This window comes from Saccostrea cucullata, unplaced genomic scaffold, assembly GCF_032062105.1.
Source record: "Saccostrea cucullata isolate Sc308-1 unplaced genomic scaffold, CSIRO_AGI_Scuc_v1 ctg96, whole genome shotgun sequence".
Lineage (NCBI taxonomy): Eukaryota > Metazoa > Mollusca > Bivalvia > Ostreida > Ostreidae > Saccostrea > Saccostrea cuccullata.
The window spans coordinates 252578-280525 of record NW_026928943.1 but is presented as its reverse complement, the minus strand read 5'-3'; the positions used below and the strand labels follow the sequence as shown (position 1 = coordinate 280525).

The following is a 27948-nucleotide window of genomic DNA, read 5'->3' as shown; positions in this document are numbered from 1 at the left end:
TTTTACTTAGGATTATAAAAAGCTTGTACGACAATTCGTGAACATTTTTTCTCGCTATTAAAGAGACAATGACAATCTAACAAAAGTAATGTGTCCCAAAAATTTAGTGATCTACAGCATTGCATATTCTACAAATTCAATCGCTAGAAAGGGATTTCTTCTATTCAAGTGAAGAACTACATGTTCCAGGTAAAAGTCTATTGTATTGCTGATGCTGTAACTTGTGTAGTGTATAGCATCCCTTTTATCTCATTTAACAAAAAAAAAAATTATAATTAAGTACAGCTTTCTGAGGTAAAGGATTTTAAACCTGCAACTACAAGCCTTGATGAAATTGTTCAAATCTATTTACATGTATTAAAAATTTCTATCTGCTATTGCGTTATTTTTGAAAGTTGTGTATTAATAGTGCTCAAGTTTTCTTCCCCTAACATTAAAGTTGTTGGTTTTATACTAATTCTCAGGCACCATCACTCAAGAACAGGCTTTTATTCTGAATTAGACTTTACTCAGTCAATTAAAGAGCAGTAAATACCCTTTGATTACTTGTCATTAACAGTGAACAGTCATTTTTTGAAACTGGCTTTTTTAATACTGCAACACTCCTCTCTAACATCTTAATGACCATTAACTTACCATGCAGGTCCAGTGAAGTAATTTTTTGTAACCCAGAAATATATTCAGTTTGCCGGTTTTACATATACCATAACATGTGCACATATTTATTCTTTAAAAACTTCTAATATTCAAAAACCTACAGTTACTTCTCTGATCGAAGGTTTACAAATGAATATGTTCAGCTTATTTAAGATAAATGATTTTTAAAGAACAATAACATTCTTGAGTTTTTCATAGTATTACTATAATAAATGTTCCAGTTATCTCCCCCTAACCTTCTACTCAATGATTTTATGCAAATTCTCAGTAATCGTCACTTTGGCACAGACTTTATACTATATAAGTATTTGGGCAACCGAAATCAGATGAGATTGCCTTGAGAGTACTGATCAGTATCTCTTTGTTACTGAGTTCCATTCGCTGATCAAAGTGATTCACACACCAGTGGTACATTTGTAAAGATAACTCAAACCTCGAAAGATAATATGATCAATGGAGTCATTGTATCTCAAATTAAAAACGCCTTTTTCTTTACCCATACCACGAATAAACATATTTGCAAACTTAAATCAGTCGTCTGATAGTTACAATGTTTTATGCCTCCGTCAGAAAAATGGTCCTTACACATAGTGAATAGTTTCCGTACGTCTCTGCTGTGCTGATAGATAATTAGCTGATTTTTGGTTTGTCTCTTTATATTGATAACAGTCAGAAAGTTCAGTGGAGATTCATATTTAAGTTCATTGGCCTTGTCATGATTTGCATTTCGCTCTTTGAAAGAGGCTTTTTTTATTTCTAGATTTTAAGATTATTTGTTCATAAAGAATTTCAGAGAGTGCTATATTAATCATTTTGTTACGGCGTTCTGCTTGTTTCAAGCATTTCGCTCGGCCCAGTAAAAAAGAAAAAGTCATTTTTATGTCTAAATATATTACATCAAAAGAATTTGATGCAATGCCGATGAAATTCAAACAGAAATACGGACAAGAGTGTGGGGAGAGGGGGATTTTTTTTTATCATGAATTATAGGTCAACATACTAGTACCTATATCGGTATCATAAAATATCTGCGATAATCCTTCATCACAGTTTTCACTTCTATCAAATTCTTTTACTCCTGTCTCTCTAATTTAGTCATTGGATTAAAAATTGACAGTTCATACGATCATGGACTGTAAAGTTTTCTTACTTTATCGGTGATAGTGCTGACACCAAATATTGGAATCCTCTGATTAAATCAAAGAACAGTCTTTTATTTTATCAATCAAAAGTTTCCTTCACCTATTTTATACTCTACAAATTCAATCGCTGGAAGTGGATTTCTTCTACTTTAATAAAGAACTACATGTTCCAGGTATAAATCTATTGTAATGCTGATGCTGTAACTTGTGTTGTGTATAGCATCCTTCTTATCTCATTTAACAAAAAAAAATATATATATATAATTAAGTACAGCTTTCTGAGGTAAAGGATTTTAAACCTGCAAATACAAGCCTTGATGAAATTGTTCAAATCTATTTACATGTATTAAAAATTTCTATCTGCTATTGCGTGAACGTTATTTATGAAAGTTTTGTATTAATAGTGCTCAAGTTATCTTCCCCTAACATTAAAGTTGTTGGTTTTATACTAATTCTCAGGCACCATCACTCAAGAACAGGCTTTTATTCTGAAATTAGACTTTACTCAGTCAATTAACGCGCAGAAATACCCTTTGATTACTTGTCATTAACAGTGTTAACATGTTAATCATTTTTGAAACTGGCTTTTTAATAACCAGAATATGAAAGTATATACTGCAACACTCCTCTCTAACATCTTAATGACCATTAACTTACCATATGCAGGTCCAGTGAAGTAAATTTTTGTAACCCAGAAATATATTCAGTATGCCGGTTTTACATGTACCATAACATATGCACATATTCATTCTGTTAAAAACCTACAATTACTTCTCTGATCGAAGGTTTTACAAATGAATATGTGCAGGTTATTTAAGGTAAATGATTTTTAACGAACAATAACATTCTTGAGTTTTTCATAGTATTACTATAAAAAATGTTCCAGTTATCTCCCCCTAACCTTCTACTCAATGATTTTATGCAAATTCTCGGTAATCGTCACTTTGGCACAGACTTTATACTATATAAGTATTTGGGCAACCGAAATCAGATGAGATTGCCTTGAGAGTACTGATCAGTATCTCTTTGTTACTGAGTTTCACTCGCTGATCAAAGTGATTCACACACCAGTGGTACATTTGTAAAGATAACTCAAACCTCGAAAGATAATATATTAATGGATTCATTGCATCTCAAATTAAACAAGAAGCCCTTGGGCCACATCGCTCACCTGAGGGGGGATTTGAATTAACTTGAATATACACGTACGAAGAATACTTACATATTTCTTTCACTTACTGTGGCTTTTTAGCTCACCTGAGCCGAAGGCGTTTTGTCCGTCGTCCGTCCGTCTGTAAACTTTTTACATTTTTGACTTTTTTTCAAAAACCACTGAGTCAATTTTAACAAACTTGGTACAAAGCATCCTTGTGTGAATGGAGTTTAAATTGTAGAAATGAAGGGCCAAGCCACCTCACAAAGGGAGATAATCAAGAAAAGACAAAAATAGGGTGGGGTCATTAAAAAAATTCTCTGAAGAACCACTGAGCCAGAAAAGCTGAAACTTATGTGGAAGCATCTTGGGGTAGTGTAGATTCTAAATTATACAAATCATGACCCCTAGGGGTTAGGCGGAGCCATAATAGGGAATCGAAGTTTTCAGTTTTACGTAGAAATAAATAGGAAAAAACTTTAAAAATCTTCTTCTCAAGAACCACTGGGTCAAAAAAACTGCATCCTAGGGTAGTATAGACTCTTAAATTGTTCAAATCATGACCCCCAGGGGTAGGGTGGGGTCACAATAGGTATAGGAATTCTGGTAAAGAACAGCATGGTCAAAACTACTCAGGTGAGCGATGTGGCCCATGGGCCTCTTTTTCCCTGTAAGTTTGAAAATTTCATTTTCGCCCTACCCTATCTCCGGGGGGGTCATGATTTGTAGAAACTTGAATCTATACTACCTGAGGATGCTGCCATATAAATATAACCAATCATGCCGTTCTTGTTCTTGAGAAAAAGATTTTTAAAGAATATTCCTGTATTTTCCTGTGTAAAACTTTGATCATCCACTGTGGCCCCACCCTACCCCCGGAGGTCATGATTTAAAGACTAATCACGGCTTTCTTGTTCTTGAGAAGAAGATTGTTAAAGATTTTCCCTATATATTCCCATGTAAAACTTTGATCATCCACTGTGGCCCCGACCTACCCCCGGGGGTCATGATTTGAACAAATTTGAATCTACACTACCTGAGGATTCTTCCACATTAGTTTCATCTTTCAAGACCTAGTGGTTCTTGAGAAGAAGATTTTTAAAACATGCCACCAAAATTTTACTATTCCTTAATTATCTCCCATTGAAAGAGGGCGTGGCCCTTTATTTGAACAAACTTGAATCCCCTTTACCCAAAGATGCTTTATGGTAAGTTTGGTTGAAATTGGCCCAATTGTTCTGGAGAAGAAGCCAAAAATGTGAAAAGTTTACAGACAGACGGACGGACGCCGGACAAAATGTGATCAGAAAAGCTCACTTGAGCTTTCAGCTCAAGTTGGCTAAAAATGTCTTTTTCTTTACCCATAACATGCATAAAACATATTTGCAAACTCAAAATTCATTTGTCTGATAAAATTTTTTATGACTCTGCAAGAAAATGGTCGGTACACCATGTACACATAGTAAATACAGTAGTTTCCGTACTCTATACTATAAAAAGTCCTCCATTGCGATAATCCATGAAAACTTAGTTTTCTTTGATATATACTCCCGGATTAAAGGAGAGTTCATTCAAAAACTTCTTAAAAATATGGAGATAACGAACAAACTTCAAGTCAAAGTCCATAATACACTGTAAACAAGACAAAGTGGGAGTTGCGAGCAACACGAATCTCCAAAAACATCAAAGGTTGAATCAGATGTCATGGTGCAGTGAGCATCCCCTGCTGATCGGACACACACGCCGGATACCCCTAGCCATGATCAGGAAAAACGGAAAAATACGCAGATAATTCGCTAAAAAATGCTCTAGACGAACAATTCGTATTGAAAACATCAGTCAGGCCACACCAATAAAAAATTTTGTCCGTCGGACCCGCGCGCTCATATTTAAACAAAACCATACAAATAATATTAACTTAAATTTCCTGCACCCGTACAGGAATTCTGTGCTATTTTCTATTCCATTTCCGCTCTATTTATTGTATTTCTAATATGCTTACTCTGTAAATTAGAAAAAATATAATTGTCCGCTCAAATTTTTTCACGCTTCGCCTAAAAAATTTGCCCAGAAAAAAGTAATAATATTATTATTTAACCGCTTACCCGCTTGTACTTTTTTGAATCAAATGTCCGACGAACAAGAAATTAAATTGGTGTGGCCTCAGCATCAATTATTATGACTTAATGATAGATTGTACTTGTATTTACTGACAAGATCATTGTATCGACCAAAAAACTTGGAAAGCGATGGCTATGGCACGCCAAATTAACAAAAATGAGCTAAACCTAGTTTTACAATTGATAAACTAGGTTTATTGACTGAAAAGTATAGTTTACAAACCGTTAACTATAGTTACCGATTGTAAAACTATATTTAACGGTTGTTAACTATAGTTTACGAACGCTAATCTAAGTTTATCTGTCTGTAATAAAACGTTAACAATAGATTTTGTTGATAAACATAGATTCACGTATGTAAACTATAATTTACGATCGTTAACTATAGTTAAGAGTTGTAAACCATAGTTTACAAATCATGAAACTGTATTTATCAGAAAATCTATGTCTTGCGATTGCAAATGATTGTTTTCGGTGTTAAGTATAGTTTATGGTTCTAAAACATAGATTATGGCGTTAAATATGGTTTACAAATGTAAAATATAGATTAACGTTGTTAACTATAGTTTACAGTCCTTAAACTATAGTTTACAACCGATAAACCTAGTTTATCGACTGTGAAACTATGATTAGCTCATTTTTGTGAATTTGGCGTGCTAAACATAATTTCACAATTGATAAACTAGGTTTATGGACTGTAAACTATAGTTTACAAATCGTGAAGTATAGTTTAAAATTCGTTAAGTATAGTTTTCATCTGTAAAACTATATTTAACGGTTGTTAACTATAGTTTACAAATGCTAATCTAAGTTTATCTGTCTGTAATAAAACGTTAACAATAGATTTTGTTGATAAACATAGATTCACGTCTGTAAACTATAATTTACGATCGTTAACTATGGTTAAGAGTTGTAAACCATAGTCTACAATCGTGAAACTTTATTTATCAGATAATTATATTATGGCACGCCAAATTCACAAAAATGAGCTAAACATAGTTTCACAGTCCATAAACTAGGTTTATCGGTTGTAAACTATAGTTTACGGACTGTAAACTAAAGTTAACAACGTTAATCTATATTTTTCATCCGTAAACCATAGTTAACGCGATAATCTATGTTTCACAACCGTAAACTATACTTAACACTAAAAACAATCATTTGCGATTGCAAAACATAGATTATCTGATAAATACAGTTTCACTGTAGTTAACGATCTGATAAATATAGTTTCACGATTTGTAAACTATAGTTAACAACGTTAATCTATATTTTACATCCGTAAACCATAGTTAACGCGATAATCTATGTTTCACAACCGTAAACTATACTTAACACTAAAAACAATCATTTGCGATTGCAAAACATAGATTATCTGATAAATACAGTTTCACTGTAGTTAACGATCTGATAAATATAGTTTCACGATTTGTGAAACTATGATTGACAACTTTTAACTATAGTTTACGATTGTAAACTATAGTTTACAAACGTGAATCTATGTTTATCAACAAAATCTATTGTTAACGCTTATTACAGACGGATAAACTTAGATTATCATTCGTAAACTATAGTTAACAACCGTTAAATAAAGTTTAACAGATGAAAACGATACTTAACGAATTGTTAACTATACTTAACAAATCGTTAACTATAGTTTACGGTTTGTAAACTATAGTTTACAGTCGATAAACCTAGTTTATCAAATGTGAAACTAGGTTTATCTCATTTTTGTGAATTTGGCGTGCCATAGATAATCTATGTTTTGCAATCGCAAATGATTGTTTTTGGTGTTAAGTATAGTTTACGGTTGTGAAACATAGATTATCGCGTTAACTATAGTTTACAGATGTAAAATATAGATTAACGTTGTTAACTGTAGTTTACAGTCCGTAAACTATAGTTTACAACCGATAAACCTAGTTTATCGACTGTGAAACTATGTTTTGCTCATTTTTGTGAATTTGGCGTGCCACAAATGACTTCAAACCAGGTTTTCCTCGGTCTCCCAAACCTCCTCTTTCCTTGTGGAAACTAAGTCCGTCGGATGGGATGTTAAACGGTGCCCCGTGTCAAGGATTGCAACCCCCTTGGGACGCTAAAGATTGTTTCTCTGGTTTTTGAAAAAGAGTAGGCTCATTGGGGGCTGCCGGAGAAACCCAATAACGTTCAAAACCGTTCATACAGTAATGAAGTTCATACCACCGAAATATGGTGTAAAACACCAATAATCAATCAATCCAATCCAGAGCCTGTTTTGTTATTTTGTTTGAGGGTTTGCGTAAAGTGTGGCTTATCCAACCCCATTTTCTTTTCCTGTCAATATCTATAGGATGCAATAGTATAAGTTTTGAATAAATTTGAAAAAATTCTGTTCTTATGAATACAAAAATAGGTCTGCTATTATAATAACTGGGATTTGCAAAGAAAATTGTTGTTTTTGCTCTACACACTGCTTAGTGGTAGGAAATTCTTCCTGTCCGAGTCATCTCAAGACTCTATACGTATCAAAGACTTGGAGGAGTTCAGTTCAAAAACGTGGAGTAAAAGAAGTCAAAACAGCCTGCTAAGGCCAAAAAAAATTAATTGATAGTTTCTCAGGCCAAAAAATTCAAAATTCAATGCGACAGGCAGGCTTTTTTTTTTTTTTTTTTTTGGAAACTGGTTTTACACCTTTTTTTTGTAAGTTATTTGTGCAGTAAAATGATAATATCTACTAATTCTTAAGTTTTGTTCTCTGAAATTAGTTATAATGTGTATTCAACATTAAATAATGTTATTACAAACATTTATTTAAAAGTTAACTGATAAAATACTTTAGATTTAGAAGAAATATATTGTTTTTCTTATAAAAACGTCTTTCTTAGCATTTATGAAAAGGGGAATAACTCGATTTTCTTTTTCAACTTGGAAAAATACAAAATTGAGTTATTTCCCTTTTCAATATGTCAATAAAATTTATCAATGCGGCCGTTTTTGAACTGATGCGGCGGTGCCTGAGAAACTATTGATTAACTTTTTTTGGCCTAAAAGCATCTATGCTGTGGACTATTGTGGTCAGATAGAGAGAAAAGTTAGTATAATGGAATATTAAGTCTAATTGTATTTACTGTGAACTGTTACTTCATGTGATTTACAAATGTATTTGCATGAGAAATAGGTGAACTAGAACTGTCCAATAGGGACAAATACCCCCGCCCCGCTGGGTTTTTCAGAGAAGGTGCCAATTCAAAAATACTTTATAGATCTAGAGGTGTTCGCAATTTACTTGCAAAATTTGCAGTGAAATATAATTGCTCATCATGTTTCTTAATGAATGAAACAAAGGTGCAACCAAATGAAACATCAATACTAATACATTGTAATTCCATTGTAACATTATTTTTTTTATTCAATTTTTTTTATTTCTGCATTAAAAAAATATATTGCAATTATGTGTTATGTCACTCTGCAAACTGATTGTTGAAAAAAAATCATATTATACAAAATCAAATTAATCTTGATAACTTTATATCAAATTCAATTGAAAATAAAGAGCTGGTCATCCATTAATGAAGTGCTTTGACAGACAATAAATTCCAATTAAGAGAATAAGAGGAGAGATCTTTAATTCTTGTGCCTGATTCCCAGGAGATTACACATGGTTGATAATAAGATGCCTTAATGTTCAATTTCCCACACCAAACTCATTAATTTATCTTTAACTGGATGCATGTCCAGTCATTATTCCCAAGAGATAAATAAAATTACATTATCTTCTGTGCAATGTAAAAACTGTTTTTAACACTTGATGATGTTTCTTTTTTTAAAGTTTATATGAGTAGTTTTAAGCTGTAGTATTTTTGTACAGATATTCTAGATTCTATGTCTCAAACCTTAAACATGAGCCCAAAATGAACAAGTCAATTGAAATAAAAAATAAAACCTGTAAAATGCAAAAAAATGAACAAAAAGAGTTGAAAATTCCAATTGCACACCTTCATATGGTGAATAATAAGTGTACAAATTTTCAGATTAATCCTTGCAATAGTTTCTGAGAAACGGTCTGGACAAAACCACAAAATAAAAATGAAAAAAACACCTGTAAAATTCAAAATAATAATCAAATCAAGATGAAAATATCAGGTGCACAACTTCATATGGTGAATAATATTTGTACAAATTTTCAAACAAATCCTTCCAATAGTTTCTGAGTAATGGTCCGGACAAAATCTCGTCTACAGACAGACAGACAGACGGACATGGTGATTCCAATATACCCCCCCTAAACTTCGTTTGCGGGGGGTATAAAAATGACATGCAAAATTTGGTGAAAACTTGAAGCAATTTTGACATTACGTTAATATGAATTTTATATGAAGAGCATATTGCATGCAAAGAAAAATTCACATTAAAGTCCTAAAAGCATCCATCCTTCATGAATAATCCAAGCAGTAATGTAAAAAAGTTCTTATATTCTGACTGAAACAGACTAATGAGCAAATTCTTGTAAATCATCCCTCTCTTTTTATTAATAGCACTTCATTGTTCATACATTACAGAGGTACAGATATGAAATATGAATGTTATATCAAAAAATGTAACAAATAAATGTCAAAAGTTATATGTCTTTGATCACATCTTCCAACTCCTGCTTTGTAAACATATGGAATTTCTTCTCCGGAGTCACTTGTCCCATCTGAAGAGAAAAGAATGAGTCTTAGAGTGTAAATAAAAAGACACTGACCATTAGAATTTACACCGACTGTGTTATATAGACTGTTACTACACACCTCAACATTTGTGGAGTTTAATTTTTCTTCCATGACCTGTTTCAGTATTGTTAAAGCAGATTTACAAGCTTCCTTGAGAGTCATAGACTGTAAAGAAAAATCAACAGTGCACATAATTTCCATTATCAGCTGTACAGCAAACAAAACTCATCTATACACTTCTACCCTAACTCCTTGATATACTGTAAACGTACTTTTTTCCGCGGGGTCATAATTCTGCGGAATCACAATTTCTGTTTAATCCGCGGGTAGAAAATTACGCGAATTTCTTAAACTGTCACTATATGCTTTACATTAATATTAAGTAGGCTTGGACAAATTTCCGCGAAAAATTTGTGACCGCGTACATAGCGTAAAATAATACCATGCGGAAAAAAGTACTTCTACAGTAATACAATATTCTGAACTGACATTGCATTTTATATTTATAAATTTTATATAAATTCTGAAAATAAAATAAGCTCAATAAAAGGTTTTTCGGTCATATCCTAATGGTTAGTAGCTGGCCTACTTGACTTTCTATTATTGGTCAATGTCCAGTGAACTACATGTGACAGTACCTTATGGTATGTGTCCTGTAGGGCTTGCTGTGCCCCCTCTGATCCTGAACCTATAGCTTTGGCATCATACTGTATGAAGGTTCCTGATGGATCCATGTGATACCTAACAAAAGACACAATTATAAAGAACAGGGTTTATGGGCAGTGGCAAATTTTACATTTTATATATGGCTCTAAATTGATATAAATTTATTCAATCAGAAAAGCTGACTTTAACTGTCAGATAAAAAAGAAAAAAACATTTAGAAAATACATATATATTAGAGGCACTCACTGTTGGTTTACTTAAGCATTGAATTCATATTTTTGGATGTCTTCGGTCCTATAACACACCTGGCCGTGCCGACAAATTGAATACTGCGCGTTAGCGCGGTATGATAATTTGTCGGCACGGCCAGGTGTGTTATAGGACCGAAGACATCCAAAAATATGAATTCAATGCTTATATTTACATTCTCTAATTTTCGTTCTTCATAATTGCTTATTTCGTTAATCTTTAATGTGAATTTAGCCCCCTTCAAAACTGCCGTGGTTAATAGATGTAAGAGCCGTTTGTGATGTCAAATGACGCTGCAAAATTAACTTACGCAAACAAACATTGCGAGGAAAAAAGTGACAAATTAATTCTTAACGCACGTTACGTTAATTTTTACGTTAATTTTTCAGGATTATAGTTTTTCATTAAATTGAAATAAAACATTTTACATTTTGGTGTTCCTAGAGTATTGAAATTGCATATAGTTTCTACTATGTATTCTAACGCGTGGTGACAAGGTTTCGCGTGTGTTATAGAAAATTGAACGTCGTGGATTTCTAATGAATTTCATAAGGAAAATCATACTGAATGTAAATATATAGAAATGAATTACTCTTACAGGACTGAGGAAAATTTCTAAACCAGAATAAATAGCTTCAAATTTGGTTAAGAAAAGATCAAATTGAATCAAATTTATGTTTATAATACATAAAACTCACAGTTGTGGTCCTTTCTTGTCAATGCCAGCAAAAAGTAATGCCACACCAAAGGGACGACTCTGAAATAAGAAAATATATTCTTGCAACACATCCTTTTATGATATAATTTATTCAACATCTCACAATTTTAACAAACAAAACTTTTTTTTCTTTATAAAGATAATGCATCTAATCTTTAAAACAAAATTCAATAAATTGTACCTCAGTAAGATAATAACTTGATTTCCTTTTATCTACTGTGAGGGTTCATGCCTTACCATTGCTCCTGGGTCTGCATCGTCATCTCCAAACTGTAGGGCTAAGTTACTGACAGCCTGAGTCACGCTCTCAACCGACATCTTAGCATTGTATGTAAACCAGTGATTCTACAGGAAATATAAATAGAGTACATCTTATACTGTCTCTCTCTCTCCTTTATATGTGAGCTGAACATTTTCCTCATGAATACGAATTACTCATTACCAATTCTTCAATCTGGAAACTCACCTGTGCTTCAACTCTAGCCCGATCTATTAATGTTCTGGAGTCTGCAATTAAACCACTCATAGCACAGGCTACAAAATAGTTCAGAAATAAATTATTAAAGTAACATGTATCAACAAAGAACAGTTCATTTGTGAAATCTTGAAGTATAAACAGATTCAATTTGTTCTAGTTAATGCCTTGCATTCAAATGACAAATAAAGGTTTGAAATAATTTTTAGTTTAATAGAATGCTCTCTTCTATGCTCACCTATATGATCATCCACTTCAAAAACTTTTTCTATACTAGAAGGTTCAATTAAAGGGGACGTAACTCTCTTCTCTACAGCCAAAACTACCCCTTCTGATGTCTGTATGCCAATTGCTGTTGAACCAAGCTGCAATTATATCTTTTCAAAGTAAATATTTGATTGTAAATTGAGATCTATTATTAGGGTTTAAGTTTCCCATTAGTTTCCCAAAATAATCATGTTTTTTGATGCCTTTACTAGGGCTTAATACCAGTTTGTCAAAACAAGATAAAGAGTGAACTAAAAAGAATGCCAAGTCACAAACTCATCCTCTCAAAAAATAAAAATGACCACATACCTTTATAGCCTCTATGGCATATTCTACTTGGAACAAACGGCCTTCTGGAGAAAATGTGTTAACACCACGGTCATATTCAGATCTTGTTAGAAACATTATTCACACTCTGGAAAGAAAAAAAGGTAAAATATATTCTAAGTAAATTCAACAGATGATTCTTGAAAGTTGACATAATTTCACACAGTCATGAAGTCAATCGCTACAATTCACAGCTTACAATTTACACACTTTCCCCCGAAATTTAGGTAAAATTTCCAAAATGACATGCAAACTGAATTGAATTTTTCAGTGCTTTTTGATTTTAAAAACCCTGAATTTTCAGATTTTATTGATTCACATAGATGTGAAATTGTGAATAGGGCCTATAGGCCTATAAAGTATGTCTTTATTCAACAGTAAAACTTTTTAGAAAATTTAAAACTTAAAATACATCTTTTGTGTTCGTATTTCTCACATGGCCTTGTATAACATGACAACTCAGAATGCAATTTTTGGTTCTCGTTTTTTTTTTAAATAATTTTTTTTCATAATTTTACACGCACAAAATAGATATCTGTAATAGGTTATAGGTTTATAAAACTATAGCCAAATAAAGAGATAGTATTGGACCTGGTATAGCCTGTACTGGGCCTGGTGTAGCCAAAATGACCAGCTTATAGAGTGAATATTGAATAAATCACACAAATACTTGTTAGTTGTTATCGTTTGGCAAAATAATAAGTTATTCGAAGATGAAAATACCTTGAAATACAAGCTATTTGAACTAATTTCTCACCGGTGACAATGCGAAACTTGTGGTGTGGGTAAAAAAATTTGCCAAGTTGTTCTTAAACTTATTCGTACCAAGAAATTTGTTCACTTTTTGCTTTAACAGTGACAAGTTGGTTATGTTTGAGACATTCTTTACTATTAAGCAACTTATAAATATGCTGTTTTTATTTCAAAGTTGTGGAAATAAATACTTTTACTCCTATAAATGTCAGCCGGAATTTTCCTGCTATCAACAGGAATGGTTCTCTATTTAGGATTTAAAAATGATAAGGGGAGATAAATTATAAATATTTAGATGACAGCTGCCGTCAAAATAAAAAGAAAAGAAATGTGAAATGTTTCCATATTTAATTCCTTAGTTGGCAAGCTGCAATGTGTTTCGCAGACTGAGTTTTAGACATTGACAAAGATCATAGTGGATGTCTTGAAAGGTATTTCGGGTAAGTGGAAGAGTGCAAACTTGTAGTTTTACCAAGGTTTTCCATACTAATTGATGTTGCTCAGCCGTGTAGTCATTATTTCAAGTTGTTCTGCATACAGCATTTTCATTAACACTGCACTTGGATTGTATTCAATGTATATAATTCCTTGTTCTTGTGCAATGCATGTTTATATTTGATGTATAATTTTATTTATTTGACTACTATTTTTGAAAATCCCTCAGATATGTTACCTATATTACCTATTCAGTGTTTCTTCTTCATATTTAGGCTTTTGCTCTCATGAAATTTAAATACTGACCCCAAGAGGACTTCTGATTAGTGTCGAATTAAGGGGGTGGGTGGCCGGGTGGGTTAATTTCTGTAACTTTTTATTCTGAACAGATGATATGTGTATACTATACTATGTAGAATGTATAGTATTGCATGAAATACAATCCACTTCAGAATCAGTTAGGCCTACTTTAAATTGAATTCACTCTGACTTTCAAATTTTGCAAAGCAATAGTTGTATTTAAGGCCTAATTATCTTACACCTGTCGTTTATGCAATTATAATTATTGAGCTTTAAAAATAAATTAATTAAATACTAATTAAAGTGACACCTAGTAGTAGTGCTTTTCTTATTATATTTCAAAGAGTAACTCTTGAAAAAAGTATGAATCAGATTTAAGATAAATATTTAAAGAGGTAACATTAAATTCGGTTAACATGGTTAAGTTTGGTTATAATATCAAGTTTTATCAATAATAGATTTACTTTTAAGTTTAACAATTAACATGTTTAATATTAATTTAATTTTTGTAGCTAGAATCCAGAAGTTGAAGGTGTGTGACTTTAACTATACCACAGAATGTAAAGGACAAGACTGAGGCTCTAAATTGCACACAGTTTAACAAATGGATTCAGCACCTTTGTCAATGGTATATAGAAGTGAAAAACAACTGCCAAAGTTGAATGTAGCCTTCCAAGAATTCTACAAGCATGAAGAGTTCTGCGACATCACCCTCGTAACCAATACTAAACGACTTCGGGCTCATCGTGTTGTACTGGCTGCCTTCAGTCCCTACTTCTATCAAGCATTCTCACAACAAAATAACTACCTGTCAGATTTCAACTGCCATCGCTTGGATGAGGGAAGCCTGAAGGGTCTGCTGGATTTCTGTTATTCTGGAGTGATAACCGTTGATTCCGTATCAGCAGAGAAACTGTTATCTGTTGCTACAGTGTTACAAATAAAAGAAGTGGAGAAATTATGCCAGACATTTTTGCGGGCACATCAGGCATTTGTGTGTGAGGTATGATTTTTTTTAAACAATGTTAAATACAAGTATTAAATAGTACCTGCATCAATCCACAGCTTTGTCACACTTTTTGTAACTAAAGTATAATGTGATAACATCTTTAAAGTAACAACAAAATCAACACTTTAAGAGGTTAAGGATGGGCAACTTGTACATAGAATTTAAAAATGTGTTTTCCTTACAATTTGCAACTTTCTATTCCCTCAAAATAATGGTATGCTAAAGAAAAAAAAGATGATAATAAAATTAAAGTTGATATAAAGGTGAAATGCTGGTTTTGTAGATTGCTTCAGAGATACAGGAGAAGACAACTTCACCATCTCCTAAAGAACGGAGCTCCAGTGAGCTGTTTTTTGTTGAGAGCTCTGGTCGATTCAGCCCCGGAACCAGTCCTAATGTCTCTACTTCTGGCCGACCTGTGTCAGAAACTAGTTCAGTGGAGACTCCAGACCTGGAAATAGTCAAACAGGAACACCCAGAGCCAGGTTAGAGGATCTGTGGTCAAATCAAAAACATAAAGAACCCGAACAGAGGTCGGACTCATGAATTATCTTCTAAAATAGGCATATTTTTAAGACCTTTTGTTTGACAGAAGTTTAATTTTGATTTCTGTATTCTTTAGTAGCCAGAGAAGAGCATGCCAGAGAAGAACTCGTATCACCAGGCACCCTGGCTAAGAGAATGCAGTACCTGCCAAACCCTGGACTGAACATCATTGACATGACCCAGTTATCTCCAACATATCTAGGTCATCCCTACCCCCGACCTCTGCTGTTTCCTCGCCCCTCCCCTCAGCCTTTTCATCTGTTTGCTCCTAAACCAAGAGAAAAGAGTAAATCAGAAAGCAGTGTGTGCAATGAAATTGATCAAAACAGAGAGGAGGAACATCATGGCCAAAGTTCTATCCTGTCAGTGGATACAAGCTTTTCCCAGAAACCAGCTGAGTCTGTTGGATTGAGCCAGTCTAGTTTGGGGGAGCAGCACTCTCCTTCAGAGATAGATACCCCCGGGCTCTACCATGCATGCTCTATATGTCAACAGAAGTTCAACAGCAGTAAGGCTCTTGGTATTCACATGGTGCTCCATGACAGAGGTCACCCATCCTTCATACCAAAACGGAACCGGAAGTCCACCTTCCCCCAGAAGCATGAGCACACCAGTGGGGAGTTTGGGAGTACCTCAGGCGAACTCTTCACCTGCAGTACTTGTGGTAAGAGCTTCAAAGACAACAGATCCCTCAAATTTCACAGATACAACCACATTCTGCGGCACGTGTGTCCCATCTGTGGTAAGCGGTTCTCTCGCAGCTGGAATCTGCAGCGACATAAAAAATCACATTTCAAAGTTGGCATGTCCGGATGGCAGTTGACGTCTGAGAATTCAGAAGATTTAACACGGTCTGAAGAAGAGGGGGAAGTACTCAATTCGTCCTTCACTGATGAAGAGATTCAAATGTCGGGTAGTCATGGAGCAGACGAACCTGTGGATCTGACAGAAACAGGCAAATCAGAGAGATCTGACAATGGGCCTCCTTAGGAAACGGTAGTTCCTTGGTTAAGAGGAGTTGTTAGACTTGTCATGGAGGAGATTGATATGTCATCTTTTCATTTATTGATACATTTATTTTATAATTTGATTTGGAGAATCAATTGTAAATTAAGATGTCACTCAAAGCATGCTCTGTTCTATTTATGTAAAACTGTAATAGTCTATCATTTAAGTAATTGTTTTCAGCTCTACTGATCAGAGAGCAGAAAAGCTCATCTACTGATAAGTTGTCTGTTATCTGTCCATCTGTAAACAATATTTCAAAATGCTACTCCTCATACAGTTTGGGTATAATTTTAGTAAGACAAAATATACATAATTCTTGTGTATCTATATATCAATGCTTAATTTAGGCAAACTGTGACGCTTTGGTTCCAAAAATATGATTCTTTTCAATTCTTTAAAAAAGCCACTACTGCAGCTTGGGTCTGATCAGACATTTTACAAATTAAGTGGAAAATCTAAAATCTTAACTATAAGTTTACATCAGTAAAGGTGCAGCCTTATTAAATAAAAAATTCTGTATGTTTTTTAAAGAAAGGACCCTATGATTTTTTTTCTGTAATGATGACATTGGTCTACAATGTGAAATAAAAATATAATTCAAAAAAAATTAGTATGCCATACAGATAAAAATTTGATGAAAAATAACCTAAGATAAATATGACCATTGGCAATTTTCAAGTTGAAAGATACCTTCTTTAGCAGATCATGTGATCAGGTAGCTGTCATATCACCCCATCCTTTCTTCCATCTTTATTTGGGAGCTCTCATATTCATTAGAATTGGCATAAATTATATTTCCATATAGGATTATCGTCTTAAATTTAAATATGTGCTACTACTTTTGATTAATATCAATATCAGATTTCTCCTCTTCTACAGTCTTATTTTTTGTGCAATGGTTTGTTCTTTTCTGTTGAACTTATCTTTGTTGATCAGCTGTGTGATAGTTACATATTTTGTATACTGGTGTAATACCCAAGGTTCTACTTTGTAATTACTTTTCCTACTGGAAAGATTCAAGTTTAAATGAGAATTATATATTTATATATGGCTGGTACCATATTTTAATCAGACTTTCTCATTACATGAATGGAATTAAATTTATCTGAAAAATCCAGAACTATTTACCTAGGAATGAAAGATTATTATATGTGAATTTATAAATATAACATTGTGACAATATGCTCTATATGCAGGAATGAAATACTGGACTGTATCTGTTTTTAGATGCGACTCACTGTAAACTTTGCTCTTAATCAAGCTCTTGTTGACAATGGGATCTTTAAATGCTGTATGGGCAGATATCTGTTGTTGTAAGAGTCTGCGGATGTTCTATAGACAGAATATGAATATTGTATGGACAGATATCTGTTGTTTTAGGTTCCTTGCTGATGTTGTCAGAGTTATACATCTTGTTATATATTGTACAAAGATAACCAAGTCATGAAGTATAGTATTGTTGAATGGCAAATTTACATCATTGTTGAGCGATACATTAAGTTTACTTGTAATCATGTTAACAGTTTTCATATTCTAAGCGTTGTTAGTGTATATAGTTTTAGTATATATATGTTGTTGAATTCAATACATTGTTCTGCCACTGGTTGAGATATTTATGTTTGTTATGGGAGTATATATTGTTATTTTTATCAATAAACCTTAGCCAGAATATTGTGTTTAGAATTTTTAAACGTTTAAACGTTTAAACAAAGGTCATCACTCAAGAATATAATTATTTGCCCTATCGTTAGGTTGATTAATTATATATCCTCATTATCTTATTAATTAAAACTTGTTTGTTCTTTTAACATGTTCATCAATCTAGCCTCAGAACTTAATCTGTGGGTCTTTTTTTGGTATTGGACCAATGCTCATGATCAGACCTTCCTTGCTAATTGTCAAAGAGATATGAGTAACAAAGATTTTCTTCATACATGAAACTGTACACAAATACAGTGCTTTCATTGATTCAGTCATTTTTGAGTAGAAGAATTTTAAATTATGGTGTATCCTCAGTTTGAAATCAAATTTTACTTTCCTTTGTCAATTAAAGTTTTTTCTATAACTTTACAAAATACATCTATGGAATGTCACTTCTCTTGGTTAATGGAAAACTAAAAAAAAAATAAATAAATAAAAGTGTTTAAGCAACAAAAACAATTTATTATATCACAAATTTCATCACATGATATAAATCCTGATAAAATGTTTACACTTTCCTGATCAGGACTTGTGATCAGGATTCGGGGTTATTTCCTTGTTCATGGCCCATAGTTCCTTGAATCACTCCTGAGTCAGTGTATAACGTCCCTCCTGACAAATGCCTGATTGATCTAATGTCCCTGTCTCACTCTGCCCTGATCAGGACAGAATGTCCCTGTCTCTCGCCGTCCTGATCAGGACAGAATGTCCCTCCGAACACTCTCCTGTGTCAGTATAGTGGTGATGGGGGGGAGATCCTCTGCGATGACTTGATTTCTTCCACCCTCCCCCAAGTCTTCATCATCCTCCAGCTGACACAGTAAATTGTCATTCTCATAAGTAGGGAAGAAATACCTACAGAGAAAGAATAGATTCCTATATTGGAATATGAATTCTAAAATTATGGTAATTATTTGAGAACTTACATTTCTCGGTGTGCCTGCTATATATCCCCAAAACATACCGGTAGTTTTTAGCTCTACTGGTCAGAGACCAGAAGAGCTTATGCGATAGTAATGCGTCCGTCGTCCGTCCGTCTGTCTGTAAACAATTTTTCAAAACGCTACTCCTCCTAAAGTTTAGGTCTGATTTTAATATAACTTGGCACACAAGTAGACTACACAAAGATACATAAAATAGTGCATCGGATTTTTATTTCGATGACCGGTGTTGCCATGGTTACTAAAAATAGAATTTTCTGTGAAATTCCTTTAAAATGCTACACCTCCTACAGTTTTGATCTGATTTCAATATAACTTGGCACACAAGTAGACTACACAAAGATTCATAAAATATTGCATCGGTTTTTGATTTCGATGAATGGTGTTGCCATGGTTACTAAAAATAGAATTTTCTGTGAAATTCCTTTAAAACGCTACTCCTCCTACAATTTTTATCTGATTTCAATATAACTTGGCACACAAGTAGACTACACAAAGATACATAAAATAGTGCATCGGTTTTTGATTTCGATGAATGGTGTTGCCATGGTTACTAAAAATAGAATTTTCTGTGAAATTCCTTTAAAACGCTACTCCTCCTACAATTTTGATCTGATTTCAATATAACTTGGCACACAAGTAGACTACACTAAGATACATAAAATAGTGCATCGGTTTTTGATTTCGATGAACAGTGTTGCCATGGTTACTAAAAATATAATTTCCTGTGAAATTCCTTTAAAACATTACTCCTCCTACAATTTTGATCTGATTTCAATATGACTTGGAACACAAGTAGACTACATAAAGATACATAAAATAGTGCATCCATTTTTGATTTCAATGAATGGTGTTGTCATGGTTAATAAAAATAGAATTTTCTGTGAAATTCCTTTAAAACTCTACTCCTCCTATAATTTTGATCTGATTTCAATATAACTTGGCACACAAGTAGTCTACACTATTATATATAGAATAGTGCATCAGATTTTGATTTCGATGAACGGTGTTGCCATGGTTACTTTCCTGTGAAATTCCTTTAAAACGCTACTCCTCCTACAGTTTTGGTCTGATTGCAATATAACTTGGCACACAAGTAGACTACTCTAAGATATATAGAGTAGTTCATCGGTTTTTGATTTTGATGAAAGTGTTGCCATTGTTACTAAAAATAGAAATGTGTGAAATTCCTTTAAAACGCTACTCCTTCTACAGTTTTGGTCTAATAGCAATGGCTTCTTTTCTCATCCTTTGTTATAAGCACAAACCAGTAGAGCTACAGTCTCAACAGAGACTTCTGGTTTTTAAAGATATCATGAATTTAGCATCTTCCTTAGTAGGGCCTGAACCGCAGGGAAATTAATTTCACAGGTTGGATATGTCTAGGAGTACAGAGTGAAGAAGATTTTCTATAATTGTTACACTTTCAAAAATGACCAGTTTATCCCAAATCTGTGGTAATTAATTTTGCACCTTTAGTGAAGGGGTTCATTGTTCATTATATAATCATACCAGCAGTTCTTAAAATAGCTCGGTAAGGTTCAGGAGTGAAACAATTTTTGATGATTGCAATATTTTTTTTTTTCCAACAGCCCTCAAATAGGCTTAATCACATCAAACTTTACAGACTGTGAGTACACAGTGCATTCTATGGTACTTACTGGGGTTGGTCCCACACAGCTGTATCAGGAAACCTGTCCACATGCTGCTGAGTGTGCATATGTTCCATCAACTCTCTCTTGTCTGCAAACTTCTCTCCACAGCCATAACAGTTTCCTAAGTAGACCTGAAAGAAATTCAGTGACAAATAAGTCATTACAGATCCCTAAGTAGACCTGAAAGAAATTCAGTAACAAATCAGTCTTAAAAGTTCCCTAAGTAGACCTGAAAGGAATTCAGGAACAAATCTTAGTCTGAGCAGCACAGCAAGTCAAACAAAACATGTGTACTCTAGATGCCCCCTATACAAAAAACTCACCTGTCTTCTTATAAAGTTGATTAACTTGATCTGTTGGTAAAAGTTCAAGTTCAGTCGCAGTTTCACCTCCTTCAAATCAAAGTCATGCAGTTCCTAGTGTAGGAGGAAAATTTAAATTAAAGTTTATCCTTAAATTACATCATTCTGGTTATAATAAAAATTACAATAACACCAAAAAACAAAATCTACTTTATTCTGACCTGCATATGAGCCGTGAGATTTGTTTACTAGGATTATTCTGACCTGCATATGAGCTGTGAGATTTGTTTTCTAGGATTATTCTGACCTGCATATGAGCTGTGAGATTTGTTTTCTAGGATTATTCTGACCTGCATATGAGCTGTGAGATTTGTTTTCTAGGATTATTCTGACCTGCATATGAGCCGTGAGATTTGTTTTCTAGGATTATTCTGACCTGCATATGAGCCGTGAGTTTGTCAGCCACACAGGAGGAGAAATCACAGAAGAGACACACCGCCTGTGACCCCGCTTCTTCCCAGTCTCCCCAGCTTCTGAAATTAACAGGTACTCAACATACACTGACAGTCAATACAAAAGCCTGACCAGTGCATTGTATCAATTTCTCTACATGGGTTTAAAAATTCCTGTTTTTTTCACTCCCCCCTCCCCCCCCCCCCCAAAAAAGCTAGTTTGTCTATATTTTCTACAATTATATTAATCTTTTAAATATAATTGGTCCACTGTGTCTTGAATTTACAAATTATTGTTAAGGACAAATTTAAAAGAAATTAACACCAAGCGATTCCAATATACCAATACAGTATCGTCATACAGACCCTCATAGGACCCTTCAGAGATCAATAACAGAGATTCCAAGAATCTGATTAAAACAGTGACATGGTTCCCCTCTCTTACTCATCATTATCTGTCTCTGTGTCCTCTCCTCCCTCCTCATCTGGCTCTGCCTGGATCACCTGCCAACTCCTCCCCATCTCCTGTCAATCAACAATTATCATACAATCACAAACTGTTATACACCTCCAAATTCCTCCCCATCTCCTGTCAATCAACAATTATCATACAATCACAAACTATTATACACCTCCCAACTCCTCCCCATCTCCTGTCAATCAACAATTATCATACAATCACAAACTGATATACACTTCCCAACTCCTCTCAAACTTCTGTCAATCAAATATAACATACAATCAGAAAAGATATACATTTACACTCCTAACTCCTCCCAATTTCAATTTTTGTTACCAGTATATTAATATACAATTATCATAAAATATTCTCTGAACTTATTCCCATTTCCTGTCAGCCAATATTTCTCATAGAATCACAAACTGAAACAAGAGGCCCATGGGCCACATCACTCACCTGAGCAATCTGGCTAGGAAAAAAGCAGTTCTAAATAAGTTTACTATTGAAAAGTTTAAACCCAATAGTGGTCCCAACCAATCATTAAAAGGGTATGATTTGAACAAACTTAATCAACACTAAGGATGCTTGTATATTTCTTTGACTACTTGTGGTTTTATTGCCCTTTACATTTGAACTTACATTGTGGCCTCATCCTACCCCCAGGGGTCATGACTTGAACAAAATTGAATCTACACTACTTGAGAATGCATCTATATGAATATGACTAATCATGGCTTTGATATTCTTGAAAAGAAGTTTTTTTTTCTATATGTCTCTATGTAAAACTTGGATTCAATGTTGTGGCCCCGCCCTACCCCCCAGGGGTCATGATTTGAACAAACCTAAACCTACACTACCTGAGGATGCTTCCATATAAATATGATCATTCATGCCTTTGCTATTCTTGAGAAGAAGATTTTTAAAGAATTTCCCTTTATATTTCTATGTAAAACTTTGATCGGCCATTGTGGCCCTGCCCTACCCCCAAGGGTCATGATTTGAACAAACCTGAATCTACACTACCTGAGGATGCTTCATATAAATATGATCATTCATGCCTTTGCTATTCTTGAGAAGAGGATTTTTAAAGAATTTTCCATTATATTTCTCTGTAAAACTTTGATCTGCCTTTCCATTGCGGCCCCGCCCTACCCCCGGGGGTCATGATTAGAACAAACCTGAATCTACACTACCTGAGGATGCTTCCCTATAAGTTTCATCTTTCCTCGCACAGTGGTTCTTGAGAAGAAGACTTTTATAGAATTTTCATATATATTTCTATGTTAAACTTAGATCGGCCATTGTGGCCCCACCCTACGGCTACCCCCAGGGGTCATGATTTGAAAAAAATTGAATCTATACTACCTGAGGATGCTTCCTTTTAAGTTTCATCTTTCCTGGCACAGTGGTTCTTGAGAAGAAGATTTTTAAAATATACCATCAAATTTTCACTATTTCTGAATTATCTCCCCTTGAATAAGGGTGTGGCCCTTCATTTGAAGAAACTTGAATCCCCTTAACCTAAGGATACTGTGCCAAGTTTGGTTGAAATTGGCCCAGTGATTCTTGAGAAGAAGTCGAAAATGTGAAAAGTTAACAACAACGACGACGACAGACAACGGACAAATTTTGATCAGAAAAGCTCACTTGAGCCTTTGGCTCAGGTGAGCTAAAAACTGGAACAAAGCCAAATTACAGTCTTCACTTTCTGACAACCTTAAACTTGAGTTTTCTGTTTTGACCTCTCATTTCTTGATTTTCATCTCTTTGACTACAGTAAATCATGCACTGGTTACAGCAAACATGCTTATAATGAATTCATTCATTCAGTAAAGTGAGTTTTATTCGGATATACTTTAAAGTTTTATTTATGTACACTTAAAGTGTATTAAAAACTATGCTTTAAACTTATCAAAATTATCCTTTCTGACCTGTTTGCATTTCACTAACATGAGAATGGCAAATTACAGTTTCTCAGGAGCTAACTATTAAAGGACAAAGAATTTTTTAGAAAGAAAAGCAGCAGTATGAAAAAAAGAGGAACATATCCATTTTACATGTACTATATAATGTAGCCTACTAGTATACTTATAACATAGATCACTCACCAGGTAGTTTATGATGTAGAACTTGTCATACTTTCTGTTTTTGGGGTTGACTTTTTTATGTTGTTTTTTCCTCATGTGTTCCTTTAAAACTATCTTGTCTTTGAATGTTCGCTCACAGTATAAACACTGTAAACTAGGGAAAAAAAAGTGTCACATGTCAATTCCCTGAAGATTTGATATAATACCTTTACATAACTATTCATGATTTAGCTTTCCTCTTTCACTGTCTCACAGTGTCTGATTTGCAACAACAAATATTTACAGTCACTGTGTACCAGTAAGTTTCAAGTCAGGAGTGAAATTTCTTGTTTCTTGTAATCTTTATACTGGGTTAAAATATAAAGAAAAATTAAAATGTTTGAACATACTTGTCTAACTTTTCTTGTAGGTCATCAAGGAGTTCATCTGTGTAAACTGCAAGGAATAGTAATGATTAAAAAATGTGTCTAAATTTCTGTGTACAATTAAAAAAAACCTTTATAATATACTATTGCCAACCTGTACAGACACTTGACAAAGTAGAATGTATATAACACTCTTTTGGGCCAACTTAAAAAGTTTTTCAACACAATTTAAACAGCAGCAGAATATATAAATGCTACAAATATATTTCATCTAGTATCAGATAAACTTTAAAGTTTATCAACACAATTTAAACTGCAGTATATATATATAAATGCTATAAATATATTACATCTAGTATCTGATCAATGGCAGGAAGTATTTTTTCAACATGGAGATGGATGACATAGATTTGATCTCCTGCATTTAAGAATGCATGATTATGTTTATGTTTATATATGCAAGATATTTAGCAATACATGTATCCAGTATTCTTTCATTTCATAGCTAAAGCTGCTTTCTGCCAAGGATGCTAAACAGAATATGTAGCCAGGTCTACAGTATCCCAGCCATTTGAAAATGTTTTCACCAAATTCGGTCTTGGATCTGAGAGTCATTTTGGTTATATGCATCAATAATCAATTACAAATGTACATAATTAATGAGCAAAAAATTTTAAATATCATACCCAGATTATCTGGCCGCCCAACACTGAATCCGTGATCATGGGTCATGTGATCAAACATGTCAGCCCTGAAACAAAAACAGCACTGTGAAAATACAGACATGTATCCAAAAATATTAAAATGACATTACCTCAACTGTAACCTGTAAAGTGATCATTACTGTAACAGTACAGAAAGAATCGATCTCCAGAAGTTGTCGAGATAATACCTCACCTGTTTCCAGTAAAATGATCTCTACAGAATAGACAAGTTCTACAGAAGTTTTCATCTTCTCTCTCCTTTTGCTGCTGGGCTAAAACTTTTTCCTATTGTAAAATAAATAAAACACTTTTAAAATAAACTTAAAAAAATAAAGGAGGACATTAGATTGATTTTTTCTGGGTCATGATTCTTGTGGATATCAGTTTTATTCACATGGCATTGCATTTCTAGCAGTACTCTTAACTTACTAGTTTCTTTTTCTGTAAAAATTCTCTCAGTGTTTTATCTTCAGCAAGGACATCACACAACAAGTAATACTGTTCATTTGAATCTATAACAAGAAACAAACATTGGTAAAGGACTACTCAGTCCTGTCAATGCTAAATACATGTATTGGCATCAGCTCTATTTTGCAAGCAGCAGTTTTTAATAAAAGTAAATACCCTAGCTCATCTGTGAAAACTAAACAAGCACTTTATTCACTTCCTACTGCAATCATCAAACAGCTCTGATAATACTTTTTATTTGCTGCCAAATGTTTACCTTTAATTGTAAATACTGAGTCAAATCTAAAGACAAGAAGCATAACTTTTTTTGAAGACCTGACAAGAACACTATACCACAACACATACGACTCCAATAGCTGACAGTATCAGAGTTGACTCCTGTCAAGTTTTTTTTTATCTTTTCCTTTTACATGTATGCAACAGATTTCAAAGAACAAAGTTTACCTTTTAAGTTTTCTTGTTTGGTGCTGGTAGTAATAACAGAACAAAAATTTGTAACATCCTCTTCTAAAAACCGCTGTCTCCAGTAGGTGAGATACCTGTATGTACAAAAAGAAATGTATTGTACAACAGGATAAGTGAGTCCTTATTGCTGTGGCAGTCATCTCCAAATATCGTGAAAATTATCAGGGTATTACTATATCCAGCTAAGCCATACTAGGAAGTAGTAACTGTCTCTTTGTAACCAAAGACAAAAAAATACTGGTACAATGTAGATAAGACATTCACAAAACAATATGCACCTGATCTTCAATATTTGTGTTTAAAAACTCAATACGATCACATTTTGCAGTAAATGTACTTTATTCTAACTGTTAGTATAACCTGATGTAACTCACTTTTTTAGATCAGTGATGAGGTTGACATCTCCTATGACAAACTTGTGTTCCAGGGCCAGATGCTTCAAAAGATCCTCTTTCTGGCTGCTGATATTGAATTTGTCTGGACAAAACAAACACTGAACCTCTTTAGAACTTTGTGTTGGAGATTCCCCTCGACTTGTTACCTCAGATTCATGGTAGAACAAATTCAAACTTTCTAATATGGGTTTATCTGAACCTACAATATAAGAAATTCTATAAAACAAAAACTATTTACATAATGTTATGGAATCTACATGCTCACTGTGAACCCTTTTTAAGGAAGCAATTCATGTATTATGACCAAATTCTACTTAGGGTAGTAAACAGAATGGAAAGTCTTTTAAAATCAGCTGTTAGTCTCAACACTCACTTTGCATTTTCCAACTGTAATAAACTAGTCCTCATACTAATTAACTCGTTCCAAAACTCATTCGTAATTAAATGAATCGAATAAAACCGCATATAAGTCTCCGGTTTCTTTTAATAATAATATTCAAGTAAAAAATTGCATATCGTTAAAGCTGGAAAAAAACGTGTCTTTTTATTGGCAATTACTGTACATTCGCAGATTCCTTACAGTCTAGCGAATTGGACAGGGAACTAGTTTATATGTTGATATACACCAAAACGAGACATCATGGCGACAAGCTATCATATTCGAAGGATGTTTCTTCTTGTGTTTTTACTACCCATACTCAGCGCTGGAACCAATATGCCAGATAAAGAAAAGTAAGCTTTATATCTCTAAACGCTAATTAAATTCAAGTAAGCATTTTTCAAGGAGAAGTACATTTTTTTCGGGTACTGAAGCTGACAGGTTGATTTTGACATTATACAAGGGTGAGAGGCACCCATGGGTTACTAATTAGAAATTACTGAAACAGAGATTGACTTCGCAAATGATTATTTTATCTGCGCTCAGTAATATAGTATACATATAAATCATGTTTAAAATACTAATGGAGACTGCATTATAGGTTTTAAGCACTGAAGCTGGAAAGATGGAATGCTTGTTATTTGACACCACTTATTATGTGTTGTGTATAATAACTGACACATGTGGAGGAATCAGGCAATCCCTGGCAAGCTCTGTGGTGTTATATGTAGGAAAGACATAACTAGAGCTGGACTTAGTGATTAATTTTCCCAATAATTACCAATCATACTTAATAGTCTTTTCATCATTCGTGTCAAACCAAATGTTCCAATATATAAAAGGGGACAATCAATTTAAAGTGTGATTTTTAGACGGTGGCTATATATAGCCACAGGCTATTGCTGCTGGTCTGTGTAAACACACGGGGACCCTTGCGGCGATTTTTGCGGAGTCAAAATAATGAAAGTAGACTTATTTCGATGTTTGAAAATAAAATATACACAGTTAACAAATACTTTCAAGTTATTTCAAAGACATTTCGTTGATGGATACAA

The 27948-nt window shown here is 33.8% G+C and overlaps 4 protein-coding genes across 16 annotated transcripts in view; 2 read left to right on the top strand and 2 right to left on the bottom strand.

The window, feature by feature from the left end:
• Positions 1–9555: 9555 nt before the first annotated feature.
• On the bottom strand, positions 9556–13304 carry LOC134279341 (proteasome subunit alpha type-5-like). 2 transcript variants are annotated; one of them, XM_062761715.1, is made up of 9 exons: positions 13226–13304; positions 12451–12556; positions 12113–12239; positions 11866–11933; positions 11637–11744; positions 11380–11438; positions 10405–10507; positions 9845–9931; positions 9556–9750 (listed from the first exon to the last, which is right to left on the bottom strand). In XM_062761715.1, exons 2-9 carry the CDS (start codon positions 12544–12546, stop codon positions 9673–9675), a joined length of 726 nt encoding a protein of 241 aa, XP_062617699.1. In that variant the 5' UTR covers positions 12547–12556; positions 13226–13304; the 3' UTR covers positions 9556–9672. The 2 variants fall into 2 exon arrangements, with proteins under 2 accessions (XP_062617699.1, XP_062617700.1); XM_062761716.1 differs by having other exon boundaries at positions 13192–13260.
• Positions 13305–13479: 175 nt separating this feature from the next.
• LOC134279343 (zinc finger and BTB domain-containing protein 42-like) lies at positions 13480–18188 on the top strand. Of its 6 annotated transcripts, XM_062761726.1 has the most exons (5): positions 13650–13661; positions 13932–14010; positions 14469–14959; positions 15249–15450; positions 15588–18188. In XM_062761726.1, the coding sequence occupies exons 3-5, from the start codon at positions 14561–14563 to the stop codon at positions 16499–16501; spliced, it is 1515 nt and encodes a 504-aa protein (XP_062617710.1). In that variant the 5' UTR covers positions 13650–13661; positions 13932–14010; positions 14469–14560; the 3' UTR covers positions 16502–18188. The 6 variants fall into 6 exon arrangements, with proteins under 6 accessions (XP_062617714.1, XP_062617713.1, XP_062617715.1 ...); XM_062761730.1 differs by lacking the exon at positions 13932–14010 and having other exon boundaries at positions 13480–13652; XM_062761729.1 differs by lacking the exon at positions 13932–14010 and having other exon boundaries at positions 13480–13661; positions 14473–14959.
• A 473-nt stretch (positions 18189–18661) lies between these two features.
• Positions 18662–26928, bottom strand: LOC134279344 (zinc finger protein 277-like). Its single transcript, XM_062761732.1, has 13 exons — positions 26888–26928; positions 26494–26713; positions 26099–26193; positions 25616–25698; positions 25380–25471; positions 25169–25233; positions 24507–24552; positions 24139–24271; positions 22016–22095; positions 21555–21651; positions 21140–21232; positions 20823–20947; positions 18662–19075 (listed from the first exon to the last, which is right to left on the bottom strand). Exons 1-13 carry the CDS (start codon positions 26892–26894, stop codon positions 18916–18918), a joined length of 1296 nt encoding a protein of 431 aa, XP_062617716.1. The 5' UTR covers positions 26895–26928; the 3' UTR covers positions 18662–18915.
• Positions 26929–27120: 192 nt separating this feature from the next.
• The window catches only part of LOC134279342 (voltage-dependent calcium channel subunit alpha-2/delta-2-like), a 36358-nt gene continuing 35530 nt past the window's right edge, over positions 27121–27948 (top strand). For all 7 annotated transcript variants that reach the window (XM_062761723.1, XM_062761722.1, XM_062761724.1 and 4 more), the window contains exon 1: positions 27121–27246. In XM_062761723.1, coding sequence (XP_062617707.1) covers positions 27155–27246 — 92 coding nt within the window. In that variant the 5' untranslated portion in view covers positions 27121–27154. The remainder of the gene's footprint in view (positions 27247–27948) is intronic.